Source organism: Hemitrygon akajei, chromosome 12 (assembly GCF_048418815.1).
Source record: "Hemitrygon akajei chromosome 12, sHemAka1.3, whole genome shotgun sequence".
Taxonomy (NCBI): Eukaryota; Metazoa; Chordata; class Chondrichthyes; order Myliobatiformes; family Dasyatidae; genus Hemitrygon; species Hemitrygon akajei.
Window position 1 is genome coordinate 53,270,026 of NC_133135.1, and position 19,164 is coordinate 53,289,189.

Sequence of the window (19,164 nt, forward strand, 5' to 3'; positions counted from 1 at the left end):
GCTCTAACATTTAACTGCCATTCATTCTTTGGGGGCACTTCTGTTTTTTGCAGATGCCTGCAAAGAAAAAGCATTTCAGGATGTCCATTGTATACATTCCTCGGACAATAAATGTACCTTTGAAACCTTTGATTTAGATTAGCTGTAAACTTGCTGAATAATGGCACAGGTTTGTGGCCAGCTCCTGCTACTGTTATGTTCCTATCACAAATAACACTAAGTGTTCCCAAGTCAAAGAATATAAAGGTAAACAAGAATTTTTTAAAAACCTGCAGGGTATTCAACCCAAACAACTCCTGTTAATGCTTAATCTCCAACAATAATGTCACTGCCTGTACACACTTTATTCCTGCCCCTTTTTTATCACCAATTACAATCAGCTGCTCTCAGATTATCTACTGCCATGACTAATTCTGCAACACTCATTGTGTAAAACAAAGCTTCATCTGCACTTGTTCTAAATCTTCATTTCTTCCTTCTGCTTCAAGCTAATGCTGAAAGTATACACTGATATTTTATTCTCATAAAGTTATATATTTATATTGACTTCTCTATAAATTTCTGCAATCACTTAAAATCTCCCATTACAAAGCAGTGCATAAAGAAGACATGGTCTAACCCCTGGCAGTCTTCTAGTGATCCAGCTGTGTAGGCTAATGTCAAGATATCATCTTTCTGGTAATTTATTCATTTTTCAGGCAAGGCCATCATTTGTTGCCCAACCCTAGCTGCCACTGATTGAGTGGCGGTTTGCTGGGCCATTAAGGGGGCAATTAAGGATCATCCAACTACCGTGGTGAGTCATATGCACCAGAATAGGTAAGGATTGCAGATTTCCTCCTCTAAAGAAACCAAATTAACAAAGCAACGCAGGGAACGTGCTGGAAGAACTCAGCAGGCCAGGAAGTATCAATGGAAAAGAGTAAACAGTGAACATATTGGGCCGAGACCCTTCTAAATTAAGTAGATGTGATTTTATAGCAATTCACAGGTTTAGTGTTACTCAAGACCAAGTCTTTGTCAGACTAAGCAGGCAGAGCCTAAAGCTACACATAAAATCTTTTTCAACATCTTCAACCTTGATCACTAGAAAAGCTTGAGCCCAAACAATATGTCAAATATCATTCCCTATCTTCATCCACCCCACATCCCAATCTTCTCTTCAACTGTGTACTACAACACCATCCTAATCTATCTCCAGTGGGACTTCTCTGACCACACTCCCACTTCACTAATATCTAGCACAGCCCTCTGTACCCAATTCTTTTTAAGAACAATCTTCTCCGATCTCCAACCTCATCTTTTCAAATTGAACCCCAAGCTAATAGCCACACAGCTCAGAAATAGAACATTTGAAACAACTGGTTCATCATGTCCAAGATGTCAATCTAAGCTAATCTCATTTGCAAACTAATATCCAGCCCAAACATCTATTACTACTCTACCCCTTTCCAACTGCAGTTGTCCTCTAAAAGGCAGACTCTCACCATCCAACAGCCAAAGGTAGCCTAGACTTTCTTCCCTCATCTCCAATGAGTTGAATTGCCAGAGTCTTGCACCTGGCCTCATACTTTCTCATTTGCATCAAAAACAATGCTTTTGATCTTGTGCAGAACAGAATTTTGTAGTTTTAGGCTCTCGCATGAAGTGATGCAACTTACATGAGCGGTATTTTTGACCTCTATATTTTGTACTGCTTGTTACTAAATCAGTACTTTGCATTGTCTTGTGAATCAAAAACCTTTTCTTGTCCAATTCATCAGTATAGGATTTTGGGTCGTAATCAATAGAAACCATAAAAAAGGAAGTTATGCCTTTTTTAAAATAATACAAATCAGTGGTTTGACCTTATCTCATGTCCATAATGTCCACAGCAGGTGGGCACTGAGATTTCAAAAGCATGCAAACTAATTGATAAAAGACCCTAAAGGAGAATAAGATTTTGTTTCACAAGCGAGTTGTTACAATCTGAATGCGCTGTCTAAGAAGAATTATTGTAAAGCAATTGTATATAGACTTGGAAAGGGAAAAAGGAGCATATTCATAAATAATGAAGACTTAAGACAAAACAACACAAGCTTAAAGGGAAAGTGGCTTAAAGTCTGTTACATGATTCTATGAAATTTTATCGACATCATACCAGGGCTGAGGACAAAGTCCTTTGTGTCCTCTGTACTCAGTCCCCTGTGTAGCAATGTGGAAGAGGATTGAAATATTCTAGCCAGCTATCATTAACACTTCACTTACTTCTCTCAGTGTGCTGGGGTGAGTACCATCAGAAGTCAATGACATGCATGTAAAGTTAAGTTACTTTTGCCATCTCTTACAAATTTTCTATATCCCCTCACAAATAAATTGACATCATCTGTGTACCAATCTTGTCTCAGGGTCAGAAGGTTGTAGACTCAAGCCCTACCTAGAGATGCTTGGAAATTCAGACCAACTTTTCATGTTCAATGATGCTGCATTTCAGAGTTGACTTAAAATACCTTCCACATATTCTCTTCAATAGATATAAAAGATTCTATGCTACTGTTTGAAGAGAAGTGAGTTCTGGCCATAATTTATTATTCAACTTATGCCCTGAAATATGTTACAAGGATATCTATCCAGGACAAAATGACTTGCTGATTGGCTCTAGCAACGGAACCATCCTTAATCAATGTTTCAGGGAACACAAGCAAGAATAAACAGCTTTGCTGTTTCAATACAAATCTTTGAACTGCCACCAGTACTTTATTATTGTGGATAATGAAAGTCAAATAGTTAAGATTTTTATTCTCCTTGCTGTCTTTCTTCAATCTGATGAAGAAATGAGCCACTAAAATGCACCAAGACTGGTTTCATCACAAACTCCATAACTGACACAACCTGATTTTAATAATACTTCATTAGAGCTTATATACTTTGTGACTGCATTTACTTGGCAAGGGCTTCATACTTACCAGTATGACGGTGAGCCAAGTTGCAAGCCTTCCGAAAACGAAATCCATGCGGGCTCAGATAGTAGATAAGGTTGCTGTGATATGGAAAAATTCTAAACCGTTGATTGGAGAGGAAACACAGCCTGTACACAGCCTGGATATATGAGCTGTCACTGGAAAATTAGAAAGCAGTCCATAAAACTCCATTCAATTAATACTCATTCTCATAAGTTACACAATTAAAATCTGGCATTTACAAGAGCAGCACATTAGAAATAGCCATGTTGATAAGGAATTGATCAGTATGTAAACAGTGATTCTGACCTGAACGTGCAGCATTTCAGGTATTTATTTACGAGAGCAGGTTAGGAACTCCCATTATTACTTAAGTGAGGATTATCTCCGGGGTGATAGGAGCTAAGGGTTAGGTCAGAGGCCTAATATTTTTCAAAATGTTAACAGTTCTTAACATTAAAAAAAAACTCTCAGGAAAATTGTACCATTTTGGAAAATGAACTTTACCACTCCCTCTTCATCAATGATCTTCAAGTGATGGACAGCTTGCTGGAATTTTTTTGCATGGTACGAATCCCTTTTCTGCAGCAAACAATCCAAATGTCCCCTCACACTTCCAGAAGTTCAGATGGGAGAGGATGCCTTTCACCCAAACCAAAATCCATGGATGAACCAGAAGCTTCGTAGTCTGCTGAGGGCTAGATATGTGGCATTCAAGACCGACAATCCACAACTAGATAAGAAGTCCAGGTACCAACTGTGGAAGGCTACTTTAAGAGTGGAAGAAACAATTCCAATTGATGTTAAAGACAGAAATGGATGCACATCAGTTCTGGCAGGATCTACAGGCTGATACTTCCTACAAAACAAACCCTATGCCAACCAATTGGCAGGAGTGTTCAGGACATCCTCAATCTCTCACTAATGCAATCGGACGGTTCCACTTGCTTTAAAAGTGCAATAGTCATACCCCTGCCTAAGAAGAGTAGGGTGAGCTGTCTTAACAACTATCTTCCAGTGGCACTCACTTCAACTGTGATGAGGTTGGTCATGGCTGGAGTCAACTCCGGCCTAGGCAAGGACCTGGACCTGATGCACTTTGCCTATCGCCACAATAGGACCACAGTGGATGCAATCTCATTGGCTGTTCACAATAGCAATACCACCAACAGGCTGCTGTTGATTGACTATGGCTCAGTGTTCAACACAAGCTCCAAAATCCTGGCCTCAGTACCTCCCTCTGCACCTGGATTCTTGATTTCCTCAATGGGAGACCACAGCCTATGCAGATTGGAAATAACAGATCCACTGTGCTGAAAATCAACACTGGTGCACCATAGGGGTATTAGCCCTTTGCTCTACTCTGTTCACACCCATGACTGTGTGGCTAAGCCGCAGCTCAAATGCCATCTATAAATTTGCCAATAACACAACTATTGTTAACAAACTTCCTTATGGTGACAAGGAGGTGTACAGCAGCAAAACAGATCAGCCGGTTTAGTGGAGTCACAACCTTGCAGTCAACATCAGGAAGACTAAGGAATTGATTATGGACCTCAGGAATGGAAAGCTGAAGAAACACACACCAGTACTTATTGAGGGATCAGCAGAGAAAAGGGTGAGCAGTTTTTAATTCTTGGGTGTCAACATCTCTGAAGATCTATCCTGGGCCAAACATAATGATGCAATTAAAAAGAAGGCACAGCAGCAGCTATATTTCATTAGGAATTTGAGGATTCTTGGTATGTCACCAAAGACACTCACAAATGTCTACAGATGTATCGTAGAGGGTATTCTAACTGGTTGCATCACTGGTATGGAGGGGTCACGGCATTGTATTTGAAAAAGCTGCAGAAAAGGGCAAGGCTTTAGAAAGGTAGCATTCATCATTATGGACCCCCATCACCTGGGATATGCTCTCTCCTCATTGTTACCATCAAAGTGGGAGAGGAGCCTGAAGAGACACATTCAACCTTTCTGTTCAACATCAGATTTCTGAATGGACAATGAATCAAAGATCACTACCTCACTACTTTTTCTCTCTTTTTGCACTACGTATTTAATATAATATTTTATATATAAGTATTATAATTTATAGTGTTCTATTATCATGTATTGCAATGTAGTGCTGCTGTAAAACAACAAATTTCTCAATATTTGCCAGTGATACTAAACCCGTTTTTGATTCTGAACAGATTATCAGACATATCCTACAGGCTTAGATCTGGTGAAAGTCCTATGTATGCAGGGTAAATGCTTTTCATATGATGTACAGTCTTCCAAAGCACATTGACAAACATTTTCAAGGAAACACACATATCCTAATTGACATTTCTGGGGAATTTCCAACCTTATTATTCTTGAATATTTTAAAGTATATTTGCAGCTCTATATCTCGGGCCCACGTTAACCCCAGGTCGTTGAACGGCTTCTATCTCGCCCAAATCCCTCGTTAAGTATTTGATAAAAATACTAAGGAATTCTAACATAAAATACAGTATCTTGAAATTCACCGCTTTGGCTAAGTAAGAAAGGCAACCTCTGCCTTAAATATACATAAAGGCTGAGCCTCCAAAGCCATCTGTGGTAAGGAATTCCATAGATTCACCATTCTCTGGCTAAAGGAACTCCTCCTTATCTCTGTTCTAAAAGGGACAGCCATCCATTCTGAGGCTGTGTCCACTAGTCTTAGATTCTCCCACCATAGGGAACATCTCTAATCCACCCTATCAACGTTCCCCCAGAATGATATCACAAAGGCATATGACAAAACAGACTACACCAGAAAATCCATGTAACGTTTGGCAATCCCCAATCCAGAGTCCGGAGAGGCTGTTGCATATTAATATCGCACTACCGTCTACCAACATTACATCCTTGCTTTTATACCCTAGTCCTCTTGAAGTAAATGCTAACATTGCATTTGCCTTCCTCACCACAGACTCAACCTGCAAACTAAATTTAGGAAATAGTGCACAAGGACTCCCAAGTCCATTTTCACCTCAGTTTTTTGTATATTTTCTCCATTTAGAAAATAGTCAACTCTTTCATTTCTTCTACCAAAGTACATGACCATACACTTCCCAACACTATTCCATCTGCCATTTTTTACCCATTCTCCTAATCTAAGCCCTTCTGTAGCCTCCCTACTTCCTCAAAACTACTTACTCGTCCACCTATCATATCATCTGCAAACTTTGCAACAAAGCCATCCATTCCATCATCCAATCATTGGCATATAACATAAAAAGAATTGGTCCCAACAGAGACCCCTGTGGAATACCAATAGTCATTGGCAGTCAGTCAGAAAAGGCTTTCTTTATTCCCACTCTTAGGTCTTCTCAATCAGCCACTGGGCTATCCATGCCAGTATCTTTCCTGTAATACCATGCGCTCATAGCTTGTTAAGCAGCCTCATGTGTGGCACCTTGTCAAAAGCCTTCTGAAAATCCAAGTACACAACATCAACTGATTCTCCTTTGTCTATCCTGCTTGTTACTTCTTCAAAGAATTCCAACAGATTTGTCAGGCAAGATTTTCCATTGAGGAAGCCATGCTGACTACAGCCTATTTTATCACATGCCTCCAAGTACCCTGAGACCTCATTCTTAATAATCGACTCCAACATCTTCCCAACCACTGAGGTTAGACAAACTGGCCTATAGTTTCCTTTCTCTTGCTTCTCTCCCGTTTTGAAGAGTGGAGAGACATTTGCAATTTTCTAGTCTTCCAGAACCATTCTAGAATCTAGTGATTCTTGAAAGATCATTAATAATGCCTCCACGACCTCTTCAGTCACCTCTTTCAGAACTCTGAGGTGTACACGATCTGGCCCAATGACTTATCTACCTTCAGACCTTTCAGTTTCCCAAGAACCTCTCCCTAGTTATGGTACCTTCACACACTTCATGCCCCCAGCACCTAGAACTTCCACCATACTGCTAGAGTCCTCCACAGTGAAGACAGCAGAGTAAACTTGCTTATTCTCCTTCAAATCACTATTACCACAAAAGAGGAACAGAAAGTGCTAGAAATACTTAGCAAATTGGTAAGTATTGGTAAACTGTGAAGGAAGAATCAAAGTTTCAAGGACAATGGCCCTTTAAAAGAATTCAAACTGTGAGAAAGCAAATCTGTTTTAGTTTGTCTTGAGGGGGAGGGAACAAAAGAGCTGTCTGTGATCAAATAGAAACCAGATTGTCCAGGTATCGACTTTAGTGTCAGCACCTCGAGACAGAAAAGAAACATAAACTTCATGCTTCCTGGAAATCTGAAATATAAGTATGGCGTGGCAACATTTTTTTTGTTCAGCCTTCTTTCACTCTCCTGGCAACTGCTGGGCTCCACATCTAACAATTCCACATTCTTGTGTTTTGTGCCTCTAACTGTCGGCACTAAATGTTTGAACAACCTTAGCGTCATCAACCCTTCGCTTCTCTGAACCCACATGTCTTCTTACTTTTCCAGTTCTCTGAATCTGAGGGTTAATAATCAGGTCCATATTGGTCCCAGCAAAACAATCTCATCAGTCTATTCCCTATCTTATTTCCCCATAGATCTTCACTTTACAGCTCTTGAATTTATACTCGTCCACCAAATCCCTTCTTCTTTAGCCACGCCTACACTACGGGGCTAGTCCCAGTAGCTAATTAGCTTAAAACGGTGCCTTTGAGATGTGGGAGTAAACTGAAGCACACATGGAGGGGAACAAGAAACAAACTCCACACAGGCAGATTGAGATTGAACTTGGATCACAGAAAGTGCTTCCAGGTGCATCCCTGTGCTGACATCCAACCCGTTATGGTGCAACAATAGCGATTGGGCTTACTTTAAAGTCCTCAAGAACTGAGGTGCGTACCTAACAATGATTCTACTGACCTTTTCAGGAACTGGTCAGGACAATGAAAGTATACTGGTGCCAGTACATTATCACTATTTCTCAGCAAGGGGACTCTGAGTCATCCATTTGCACTGTGGAGATGAGAGCCGCCTTTAGGGTTACATCCTGCAGCCCTATATTCGGCTTTCTTCTGGGTACCAATCAATACTTTTGAGGGACTACTCTTTAAAAAGAACTTTTATATCCTGCCTATGTGGTCCTGGGCTGTCTCTAAGCACCATACAACCAATGACCTGCTTTTAAAATGAAATCACTTTTATTATGAGCAGCAAGGTTGACTGGAAGGATCTTCCACTGTGAGCTTTAGTAGCCAGATAGTTGATTTTAGACAGCTAATGTGACGATCAAATATAGCCTGAACACTAGCAAACAACCTGATTTCCTTTATAATGGCAGCTAAGTCAGCAGGCAAGATCTCAGTTTAATTTATCATCCAGCAGGTGACTCTAAAAGCAGATTTTTATGCTTAAATCTCTGGAGTAGAACTGGAGCCTTCAACTTTTGAGGCAAGTGTGCTACCAACACTTCATCCAAAACCAGGGTCTTCATTATCTCTCCCAGCACCATGGTTTTCCCGATATAAATTCACTCACTTATTGGCATACACATTCAGCCACGGCCCGTATCTGAAAAACACTCCACCTCACCTTCTCACTGGCATTCTCCTAATTTATCCCAAATAATTTACAATATCATCTAACTGCTGGTAAAATAGAAGACCCGTGAGTTAAATCACAAACAAGAGAAAATCTGCAGGTGCTAGAAATCCAAGCTACACACACAAATTCTGGAGTCCTGCTGAAGGGCCTCGGCACGAAACTTCAACTGTTAACTCTTTTCCATAGATGCTGCCTGGCCTGCTGAGTTCCTCCAGCATTTTGTGTGTGTGACCTGTGAATTCAGGCACTTTTTGTAGCCACAATATTTCCCTTCATTGACTTTCAAACAATTAAATTGAGGTTCAAATTTGGCCAACTGGTGTTATTGAAGATGACTGAAGTTACATGGTGAAGGAGATGAAACAAAAAAAAAACACAACAGTAATGTGGGAAATACGGGGAAAATGTTTCACTAAAAGTAATCAAAAAGGAAAATAAAAAGTTACAGAAGAAGAAATTCCAAGAGAAACAGAAGCAGGTCAGGAGAGAGAAACAGAATTTCATTACTAATCTATCCATTAGCTTTTGAATAAAGGATCACACAGAAGAAACAAAGGTAGAGGATAGTTTATTATAGGTGTACAGAATCCAAACTGGCTTAAAACAGAATATTTGTTAGGGTGCAAGGTCACTGTGTTTAGAGATCTTCTGTTAGCACTTTGATGTTCTCCTAAACTAATACATCATGTGGAGTGAATGGAGCTGTGATCTCACTACCTTTTGCCACCTCTGGAACGTGAGTGACCCTTCACGAATCTTTTTGGAGAGATAGCGTAACCTGGTGATAGACTTTAGTCAAAATGAAGGGGTCTAAAATATGGGAATCTGTTGCTGTGAAGAATGACAAGACATTTCAGAAATCTGGAATAGTTCAGGCAAAAAGGACGGATATGTTTCTGGGGTGTGTTTTATCTGTGGCTTCAATGTTTCACCAGACATTAATTTGTACAGGCTGAAAATAACGGAGGCAATCTGCTGATAATGAACTCAACCATTGAAGATTACAGAACCAGGGCAGGAACACTGCAAAGACAGAGTTGTAGTTTGATAAACTTGCTATTGGGAAAATATTCAATTCAATGTTTATATGTCCATAAATTAGATTCAAATAATTTATAGCTCCTCCTCCTTATCACATGCACATTATTTCAAACATATTTTTCATGTATTACTTAAAAAATCAGTATTCAAGTTATTTGGTAATGTTGTCCAAATGCTGACCTTGCAATCTGGCAGTTACTATTGTAACTGAAGGCACATTTCAGTATACTATCCAACGTCATGAGGCTGACGTGCTGGTAGAGCTCCAAAGTATTACTTCCTTCTGTGCAAAATCGTTCCCATTTGTCCTGTACACACAGATATTTATTTTCAGCTTTATTTAGAAACAACACAAACATATCAGTTCATATAATCACAAACATGAGAAAATCTGCAGATGCTGGAAATCCAAACAACACACACAAAATACTAGGGGAACTCGGCAGACCAGGCAGCATCTATGGAAAAGAGTAAACAGCTGATGTTTTGGGGCGAGACCCTTTAGCAGGACTCATGATGAAGGGTCTCGGCCTGAAATGTCAACTGCTTACTCTTTTCCATAGACGCTGCCTAGCCTGCTGAGTTCCTCCATCATTCTGTGTGTGTTGCTCAGTTAACAATATTATTAAGCAGCACTAAAAGGAAATACATAATTTGTATCTTTCTTCTCAACTGGATTCATGTCTAAATAAAAGAGAAAGAGAAATAAAAGGAGTGATCTAAGAAGGCACACCTAGTTACTTCAACAGGTTTTAATAAGAATCTGACTTGTAGATATATGACCAAGATCAGAGAAAAAGTTATAAGAGGCAAACAACAAACAGAGCAGAAATGAAAAGATGGTGCAGGTTCCATTGGATTTAGTGCTGGGATCTTTCCTGTACCCTACTTCCAAAGAACAGATTGTAAATTATTCCCCTCTACATAAGGTCAGAAGAATCTAAAGCAATTTCAATAACCAAAATCTGACCATCTTTAAAATAAATTTTTCATGAATTAGATATGAGTGACCTCAAAAACACCAACAACCTATGTAAGCCATAAATGCTGCTAATAAGTGTGCATGAAAATAGATAAAGAGATTTAGTAAATGTTGAGTTATTTTTGTCCACATGCTCAAAGGCACTTGACAACAGGTAACAGAAGAAATCAAGGCCAGAAATTCAATTCCAATGAGGCAACTGCAGTGCCTACAATGATTTCATGTGTGGTTAAATTGAGTGAATCTTCAAACAGTCTTACTGACTCAATGCATCAAACCCCACCTTCACATGTAACAATCTCCATCATAATTCGGGCCCTACATTTATAACCTTAACTGCATCCTCACACATGTAGTCCTGCTAGAAGCTGCAGGCCTACATCTCACAGCCTGAATACATCTTGCCAGCTATTTAGTCATATTAACTAAACCAATCACACAACACTCACTCTGGTCTCTTACAGAACAAGGAGGCACACAATACGAGGCAGCCGAAACTGGTCAATAAGACCATAAGACATAGGAGCAGAATTAGGCCATTCAGCCCATCAAGTCTGCTCTGCCATTCCAACATGGCTGATCCTGGAACCCACTCAACCCCATACACTTGCCTTCTCACCATACCCTTTGATGCCCTGACCGATCAGGAAACTATCAACTTCCTCCTTCAATATACCCATGGACTTGGCCTCCACCAGAGTCTGTGGCAGAGCATACCACAGATTTACTACTCTTTGGCTAAAAAAATTCCTTTCCTCTGTTCTAAAGGGTTGCCCCTCAATTTTGAAGCTGTGCCTTCATAACACTCACCAGAGGAAACATCCTCTCCACATCCACCCCATCTAGTCCTTTCAACATTCCATGGGTTTCAAATGAGGACCCCGGCATTCTTCTAAATTCCAGTGAGTACAGCCCCAAAGCTGCCAAACGTTCCTCATATGTTAACCCCTTCATTCCCGGAATCATCCTAGTGAACCTCCTCTGGACTCTCTCCAATGATAACACAATAAGAACAATGACCATAAGAAACAAATGCTCCTGCCCAGCCCAGCGCATTTGAGAGCATGTGCCAATCTTTAATGAGATGCTCACTCCCAACATTGTAAAGTCATCCCCTAATCCTCCTTGGCACTATCTTTATCCTGTAATCTCTTTCGATTCGCTGGTCCTAACAGCGAGTGTGTGCGGTACTGGCTGATCCCAGTATCACTTCCCTTTCTGATCAGGTATAACCAAGTACTGTAACCTGCCAGCCAGTAAACAGCAAGAAGTCAACAATAAAGACATGATACCGTATGATTTCATTCAAAGCTGCCGAGATGGGCTTTGTGCATGATAAGCCACTGAGTGACCAGCAGCCAGAAACCATGCACAGGGACCTTATACTCAGCTCACTGGAGGGAAATTTTCTGTTGCAGAGGTTTCAGATGGGGTCTTTAATAGGGACTGCATATCGGAATTCTGGTAGCTGTAGACAATAAAATGCTTGGGGAGAGCTGCCAAAACCCTCTGAACACTGTTAAGGAGTTATGGAACCAAGCACCAATATGACACAGGACATTTTACTGTGTTTTGAACTGGTGGCTAAATCCAAGCACACAATTGTGAATTTATCCACGATGTGGTATCTGAAGGCCTGTGTTGTAGCAGCCAGCTCGTGTCTGTGCACTGCAGCAGAACCTCAGACTACTAGCCTGGAGACAGAAATGCTCAGATCTGTATCTCATTGATGACAATTACCATTATGTTCTCAAAGTAGCTCAGTAACCTGTCCTTCCACAAGTCACCAGGACTGTTGAAAGGTAGGAGTACTGGAGACCCCTGTGTTACAGATGGCAACCGGGAGGGTGGGTTATAATCCTAGAAAACAATCTGAATAACAACACACACAAAATGCTGGTGGAACACAGCAGGCCAGGCAGCATCTATAGGGAGAAGCGCTGTCGACGTTTCGGGCTGAGACCCTTCGTCAGGACAATCTGAATCGCATTTTTCTGTACCATGAAGCTGTATCATCTTCACATGTGTGAAGAACTGCAAATTTAATTTTTAAAATATGTATGTTCATTTATTTTTTTCACACACCAAATATGCAAGAGCAATTTTTTATTCTGTACCGATATGTGAATTTGATAAGAGTGGATTGCCCAGTAACCACAAACAAGAGGAAATCTGCAGATGCTGGAAATCCAAGCAACACATACAAAATGCTGGAGGAACTCAGCAGGCCAGGCAGCATCTAAGGAAAAGAATAGAGTCGACGTTTCATTCCTGCTGAAGGCTCTCGGCCCGAAAACGTCCAGCATTTTGTGTATGTTGCCCAACAATCAACCAGCTGCGACGGCCGCTGTTTCTGTAGCAGCGTTGTCAAGCCTGCTAGGCCACAAGCACACCCCTGCATTGAAGGTCAGCAGGCTTCGAACTGCCCTGTTTCCACTGAGGTGACAACATTAAAGAAATAAAACCGGTAAAGGCAGAGAAGATAAGCATGAGTAATACTTCTTTTTGCATGAGGTGCCATGTCATTTTATTAATAAATTTGGTGATTTTTGTGGTGGTGCTTATTCTTTGCACTGTGATGGCCAGCGATTAAGGAAGAGAAAGGTAACTAGAGCAGGTGGTAGCATTTGGTCAGATAACACTTGACAGGTTTCAGGAAAGAATGGTGTTAACTTTACATGTATTTCTAGTGAAACTGAAGTGGGGTCAGTTATATTTACTGCAGGACAGAGCATTAAAAAAAAACTTCTATACCAGCTGGTGGGAGAGCAGTAGTGGGATGATGTTTGGAGTTTAGTGACTGAATGTCCCTGTTCCTTTATGAGCAGAACAATAACTTTTTCAAGTCTGACCACTATTTAGTACAAGGGAAAAATGTAAAGAATGCATACTCTGCACAAAATACATACTTAAAATGATCCCTCTTCCACTGGAAAGTACTAAGAGCTTACTGAAGACAAAATGATATTAAACTAGGAAGGAATAAAGTAAATCACAAAAGAACATACCAGCATGGATTTGGCAGAGTCAGCGACCAGCTTTACATACGGTTTCAGAACATCATAGTGAAATCCGGGTGTTAAGAGTCTTCGATGGCGGAACCATTTCTGGCCGGAACTCACCAGTAAGCCATCACCTAGGAGTCAAACATTTTCACTCCTGAACACCATCAGCATCTGAGTTGTAGATTTCCCAATTCTCCAGTGTAATCACTTAAAAGCTTTTCTATGACTTTGAGCCAAATTACCTTGAACCACATAGATCACGTTCAATTCACTGATTCTGCTGAAATTACTGGCATTAGTCAGACTGATGTTCAGGACATTATAATTTGCTTCAATCGTTTTCAACTAAACAAGAAAATTGACTGCTCCCAACTCCAATGTTATCAAGACAGGATTTAGATTAGAATAGATGCACCTTGTGATTCTACACAATCACCAACTTTGCTAAGGCAGTTCAAGAAAGGCAAGCCACACAAGGAATATTACAAAACAAATATCTGTAGAACAATTTAAAATATCTAGAACAGCTTGTCATTAAGAACTAAATACTCTGATACAAAATGTGCTCAAAAATCATCCCTCCACCACCCCCAAAATCTATTGGTTAAGAAATAGGTCTAATCTAGTTGACAGCAAGTGAGTGATTGTTGTTTACAAGAACTGTTCCCAACACCTCTGTGAGAATATAGTTCCTTCTGATGTTCTATGCTTTAAGTAAGCAGATTCATAAATATTGGGCAGGAATAAATATTGGTTCAGCTGCGATATCCTCCATATTGAAAACTTGCTGATGTTCACTGTCATTGACTGAACTAGGAACTACCTTTTGGGAGAGATACCAGAAGATTGCTGGTAAGAAAGAGACTGTGGTGAACTAGATATACCTGTCTGACTGCTCCTGTGGCTCCTCCCAAGACCCTGCTGACTACCCCTGTGGCTCCTCCCACAGACCCCTGTATAAAGGCGACTGTGGCCTGCTGCTCTCCCTCATTTTCCCCAGGATGTAGTGTTGTTCTTCAGTCAATAAAAGCCGATATCTCACTACCTAAGTCTCGGCGTGAGTTATTGATGGTGCATCAGAGACCCTCATTGAAACCTCTGCCTGGGAGTAATACTGTTTGTTATATAAGTAATCATGTTACTAGGTTGGAGTAGGCCATAGCTACTTTTGATAATTACAGTAAAGTGATGTGAGCTAAGGGTGCTCTGTGAGGGACAATTGAGGGCCCTGGTGATTGAGGGAGAAGGGACTTGCAGCCACCAAATAAGAGTTAATATCATTAATAGTAGTTGGATGAGCATGCATTTAAAGTGTGACAAATTGCTCAGTCAGGATACTTAGAGAAGTCAAAATTCTCACTGTAGGTATTCTTCGTCCTGCTCAATGGGATAAAATGTTGTAATATTGCAAAATAGGAATGACATTCCTTACCAATCCAGGGAGTTATAAACTGGTACACAAAGTCATCTTTCGGTGCTGTAATATATTTAAACACAAGACTATATTACTTAAGGCTGGCAAACAATAAACTTTACTATTGAAACACAAGACACAATGTACAAATAGAAATGCTTTCACATGTGGGAGACTCAAATAGAATCCATTTATATCACACTTAGCTTTTACAGTTAAAAACTGTAAAATTAAATTTGGATGACAGCAGTACCAAAAATGCAAACAGACAGAATCTTTAAAAAACAACTTTTGCAAACATCATTGCATATAAGGAAGTTATTTTAAATAGAGTCAATTAAATGGAGAAACCATGCTTGAAACCAATTTCAAGAGAATTCTTGCTACATGTATACTGATTCATTTGTTTTCTGACTGCCAGCATATTTGGATTGAACTGATTAAATCTGCACTGGAACAGCTTCTGTTGCTGTGTAATAGTGGTCTTAGAACCAATGTATCTTCAAAACTTTTAATGGAGAGCTGAAATCAAAACTTATTAATAAACTTTTCACATGGGGTAGAAACGCCTTCCATCATAACCAGACAAGAACCAGTTTTTGCCCTGGATTTTTCTAAGACATGTAGCAAGTTTAGTGTGGAAATACTGTCATATCACCATAACTGGCACGGAGTTCAGGCCCTTACACAAGAGTGTCAGAACACAGGACTTCTGAACTCTCTCCGAACTGATTGCCATCTCTATCCTGACTGAATTGGCAGTGCTGGATGCAGTCCAGTGATGGACTGTCATCTTCTGCAATTTGCCAGCAGTTACATCATGAAACGTACAGTTTTTGCAACTTCAGTCATTTCAATTGAGCTGAATGATGCAAATGAGGGAGACATTTCAGGCAATTTAATATATCTTTTTAATAAAGACGTAATGTATTTATTTTTGTACTTTTAGAATACAATAATAAAGTATATTTTTAATTAGTTAAAATTATGATTCATTTTTGGTAGTGTTTTGAATGCTTTTTGAATGTTTGATGAGATATTACAATGAGATTAACTTTCATTAGGAGTGTCCAGCTCTACCTAACAATATCAATAAATGTTCAGCACTTCCTCTACTCAAATAAATTTACATGCAAGTCGACTGTTGTCAAAAATATCAAAAAGAGCCCAAGGAACAGAATCCTAGAAGTACAAATATATAGTCATCACTCTCCTGTACAAAGGGAACTACCCTGTACAAAAAATCCACGCAAATTGACATTTCCTGGCTATTATGAGCCAAATTCTTTTGAACTATCCTAGAGTGCATGTGGCTTCAGAAAACAAATCACAGAGATAATGTTTGCAACTCAATTAGAGGAGAAATGGGATTTAAAAAAATCCCAACAACTTTCATTAACCTGACAAAAAGCATTTGATTTTTATCACTTTGGTAGGTCTTGGCTAAATTATGCTATCTGAAGAAAGTTTTGAAAAATTTCAACAGTGGCGTGATCACACGAGTTATGGATAGCATTGTGTGCTCTGAGTCACCAATGAATTCAAATTGAAATGTGTGATGTATTAGGCAAGTCTAATAGAGACTCCATCACTACAGCAAATATCCAAACCATCTAGGCCAGTGAATACAATAAGTACACTGTCATGTGCCATCCACATTAATAATAAAATAATGCCAGGACAACTAAATTAAAAGTGTCCCGTACACCATTTGCTAATGTGGGGAGAACACAGAGACATCAGCCAATAACAAACTGGAAGCTGTCATGCTATCAGCCCTGAAGCATTCAAATAAAACCTCAGCATGCTGACATGGTGTTTTAAACTGTTCCTGAACGTCGTGCTGTTTCCGCTGCATTCTTCCAAGCTCGCTGGTATCTTTCCTGTAGGAATGTGACCAGCACTACACACAATACTCCAAACTTGCGCTCACTAAAGTCTTATACAACTTCAACATAGCATCCCAACTCCTATGCTCAGTGTCCTGATTTATAATGAACCAGAGACTTTCAAGGAATTGTGGATCTACATTCCCAGGTCCCCTTGTCCAACCTCATCTCTCAGTGCCCTACCATACACTGTGTAGGTCTTACCGTGGTTTGCCCTCCCAAATCTCAACACCACAAACTTGTCAACATTAAATTCCATCTGCCATTTTTCAGCTGGTGGAGAGCACACCACAAACATTGACAGCCTTCCCCGCTGTCCACTTCTCCCTCAACCTTGTTGTCACCCGCAAATTTGCAGATCCAGTTTACCACATTATCGTCCAAATCGTTAATACAGATGACAAGAAGAACAGACCCAGTACTGATCTCCCTGTGGCACACCACTAGTGGCAGGCCTTCAGTTAGGGACAACCCACTACCACCACTCTCTGATTTCTCCCGCTCTGATTACTTAGACATATCCTACCATGCTCAAAGCCATTTCACTATCCCCAATCAGTCCTTGTCTATCCTGTCTCTTAAAACACCTTCCAATAGCTTAATCATGACTGATGTCAAGCTCACAAACCGACATCTTCCCAACTTATTCCTAGAGCCTTTCTTGAGCAACATAACAATAGCGGCTACCTTCAGGTGTTATGATACACACCCGAGCACGCCAGCTTCTAGAGTTTAGACGCTCTGTCTCTCTGGAATATGCAAAGCTGGCATGGCCCCTTTAAAGATACATGCCTGCCCTGCTAATTGGCAGCCATGTTTTGGCGCCATGATTTTAATATTTAAAGATCACTTGAACTGAGATTTTGTGCTCAGTCGTCAGCTCTACTATGATTCTCATCTAGTATGTAGCTTGGAACTCTGTTTTTGTTTCAGTCTTGTATCGTGTCTTGATTCTAGTCTAATCATCCTCGCACAGGTCTCTCCTTACAGTACAATTGAGCCTAACGTGGACCCAGCAGGGTATGGGAGCCTCTCGTCAGCTGTGGTCAGACACAGCAAGAAAATTTCAAGACAGAGCCCAGAGATATATGACCTCCAGGTCACTGTGCACCAGCTATCACTAGGAGGAAGCCAGAATCACTCAGGTGAGACTATCGGTCGCTCTTTGGAGCCAGTCCATCCTCGGACCCTAGAGAGATTCAGTGGTGACCCAGGTTCTTGCCGGGGCTTCTTCATTCAGGGTTCATTGGTGTTCAAACTCTCTTCATCCCAATTCCCTACAGAGCACGGAAACACAGAAACATAGAAAACCTACAGTACAATGCAGGCCCTTTGGCCCACAAAGCTGTGCCGAACATGTACTTACCTTAGAAATTAGGTAACCTGGGGTTACCCATAGCCCTCTATTTTTCTAAGCTCCGCGTACCTGTCCAGGAGTCTCTTAAAAGACACTACCGTATCCGCCTCCACCACTGTCGCCAGCAGCCCATTCCATGCACTCACCACTCTCTGCATAAAAAAAAACTTACCCCTGACATCTCCTCTGTACCTACTCCCAAGCACCTTATAACTGTGCCCTCTTGTGCTAGCCATTCCAGCCCTGGGAAAAAAACCTCTGACTATCCACACGAGCAATGCCTCTCATCATTTTATATACCTCTATCAGGTCACCTCTCATCCTCCGTCGCTCCAAGGAAAAAAGGCCGCGTTCACTTAACCTATTCTCATAAGGCATGTTCCCCAATCCAGGCAGCATCCTTGTAAATCTCCTCTGTACCCTTTCTATGGCTTCCACATCCAGAACTATGGTGACCAGAACTGAGCACAGTACTCCAAGTGGGGTCTGACCAGGGTCTTATACAGCTGCAACATTACCTCTCAGCTCCTAAACTCAATCCCATGATTGATGAAGACCAATGCACCATATGCCTTCTTAACCAGAGTCAACCTGCGCAGCAGCTTTGAGTGTCCTGTGGACTCAGACCCCAAGATCCCTCTGATCCTCCACACTGCGAAGACTCTTACCATTAATACTATATTCAGAGGCTAAACATCTGCTCTGATTCGGAAGAATTCATGAACTCATGAGCCCATGAAGAGGGTGTTCCATCATCCTGCTGGAGCTAACAGAGCTTCAGATTGTCTGATGAAGATGTATCAGGGTAGTCATTCAGCAGTTGCCTACGCTATTGAGTTTTCGACTTTGGCCAAAGAGTGTGGCTAGAATGAGGAGGCTTTGGTCACTGTACCACCATAGATTCAGAGGCAAATTAAAGAACATCCTTGCCTTGGGAGAGCCGGTAGAGGACTTAAAGGCTCTGAATGATTAGTCCAT

General features: G+C 40.7%; 1 protein-coding gene across 2 annotated transcripts in view; it reads right to left on the reverse strand.

Moving 5' to 3' along the window:
• The window catches only part of cyp4t8 (cytochrome P450, family 4, subfamily T, polypeptide 8), a 70,364-nt gene that overhangs the window by 36,886 nt on the left and 14,314 nt on the right, over positions 1-19,164 (reverse strand). For both annotated transcript variants that reach the window (XM_073063108.1, XM_073063109.1), the window contains exons 3-6: positions 14,959-15,003; positions 13,530-13,657; positions 9,720-9,847; positions 2,946-3,097 (exon numbers count right to left, since the gene is read on the reverse strand). In XM_073063108.1, the coding sequence (XP_072919209.1) occupies positions 2,946-3,097; positions 9,720-9,847; positions 13,530-13,657; positions 14,959-15,003 (453 nt within the window). The remainder of the gene's footprint in view (positions 1-2,945; positions 3,098-9,719; positions 9,848-13,529; positions 13,658-14,958; positions 15,004-19,164) is intronic.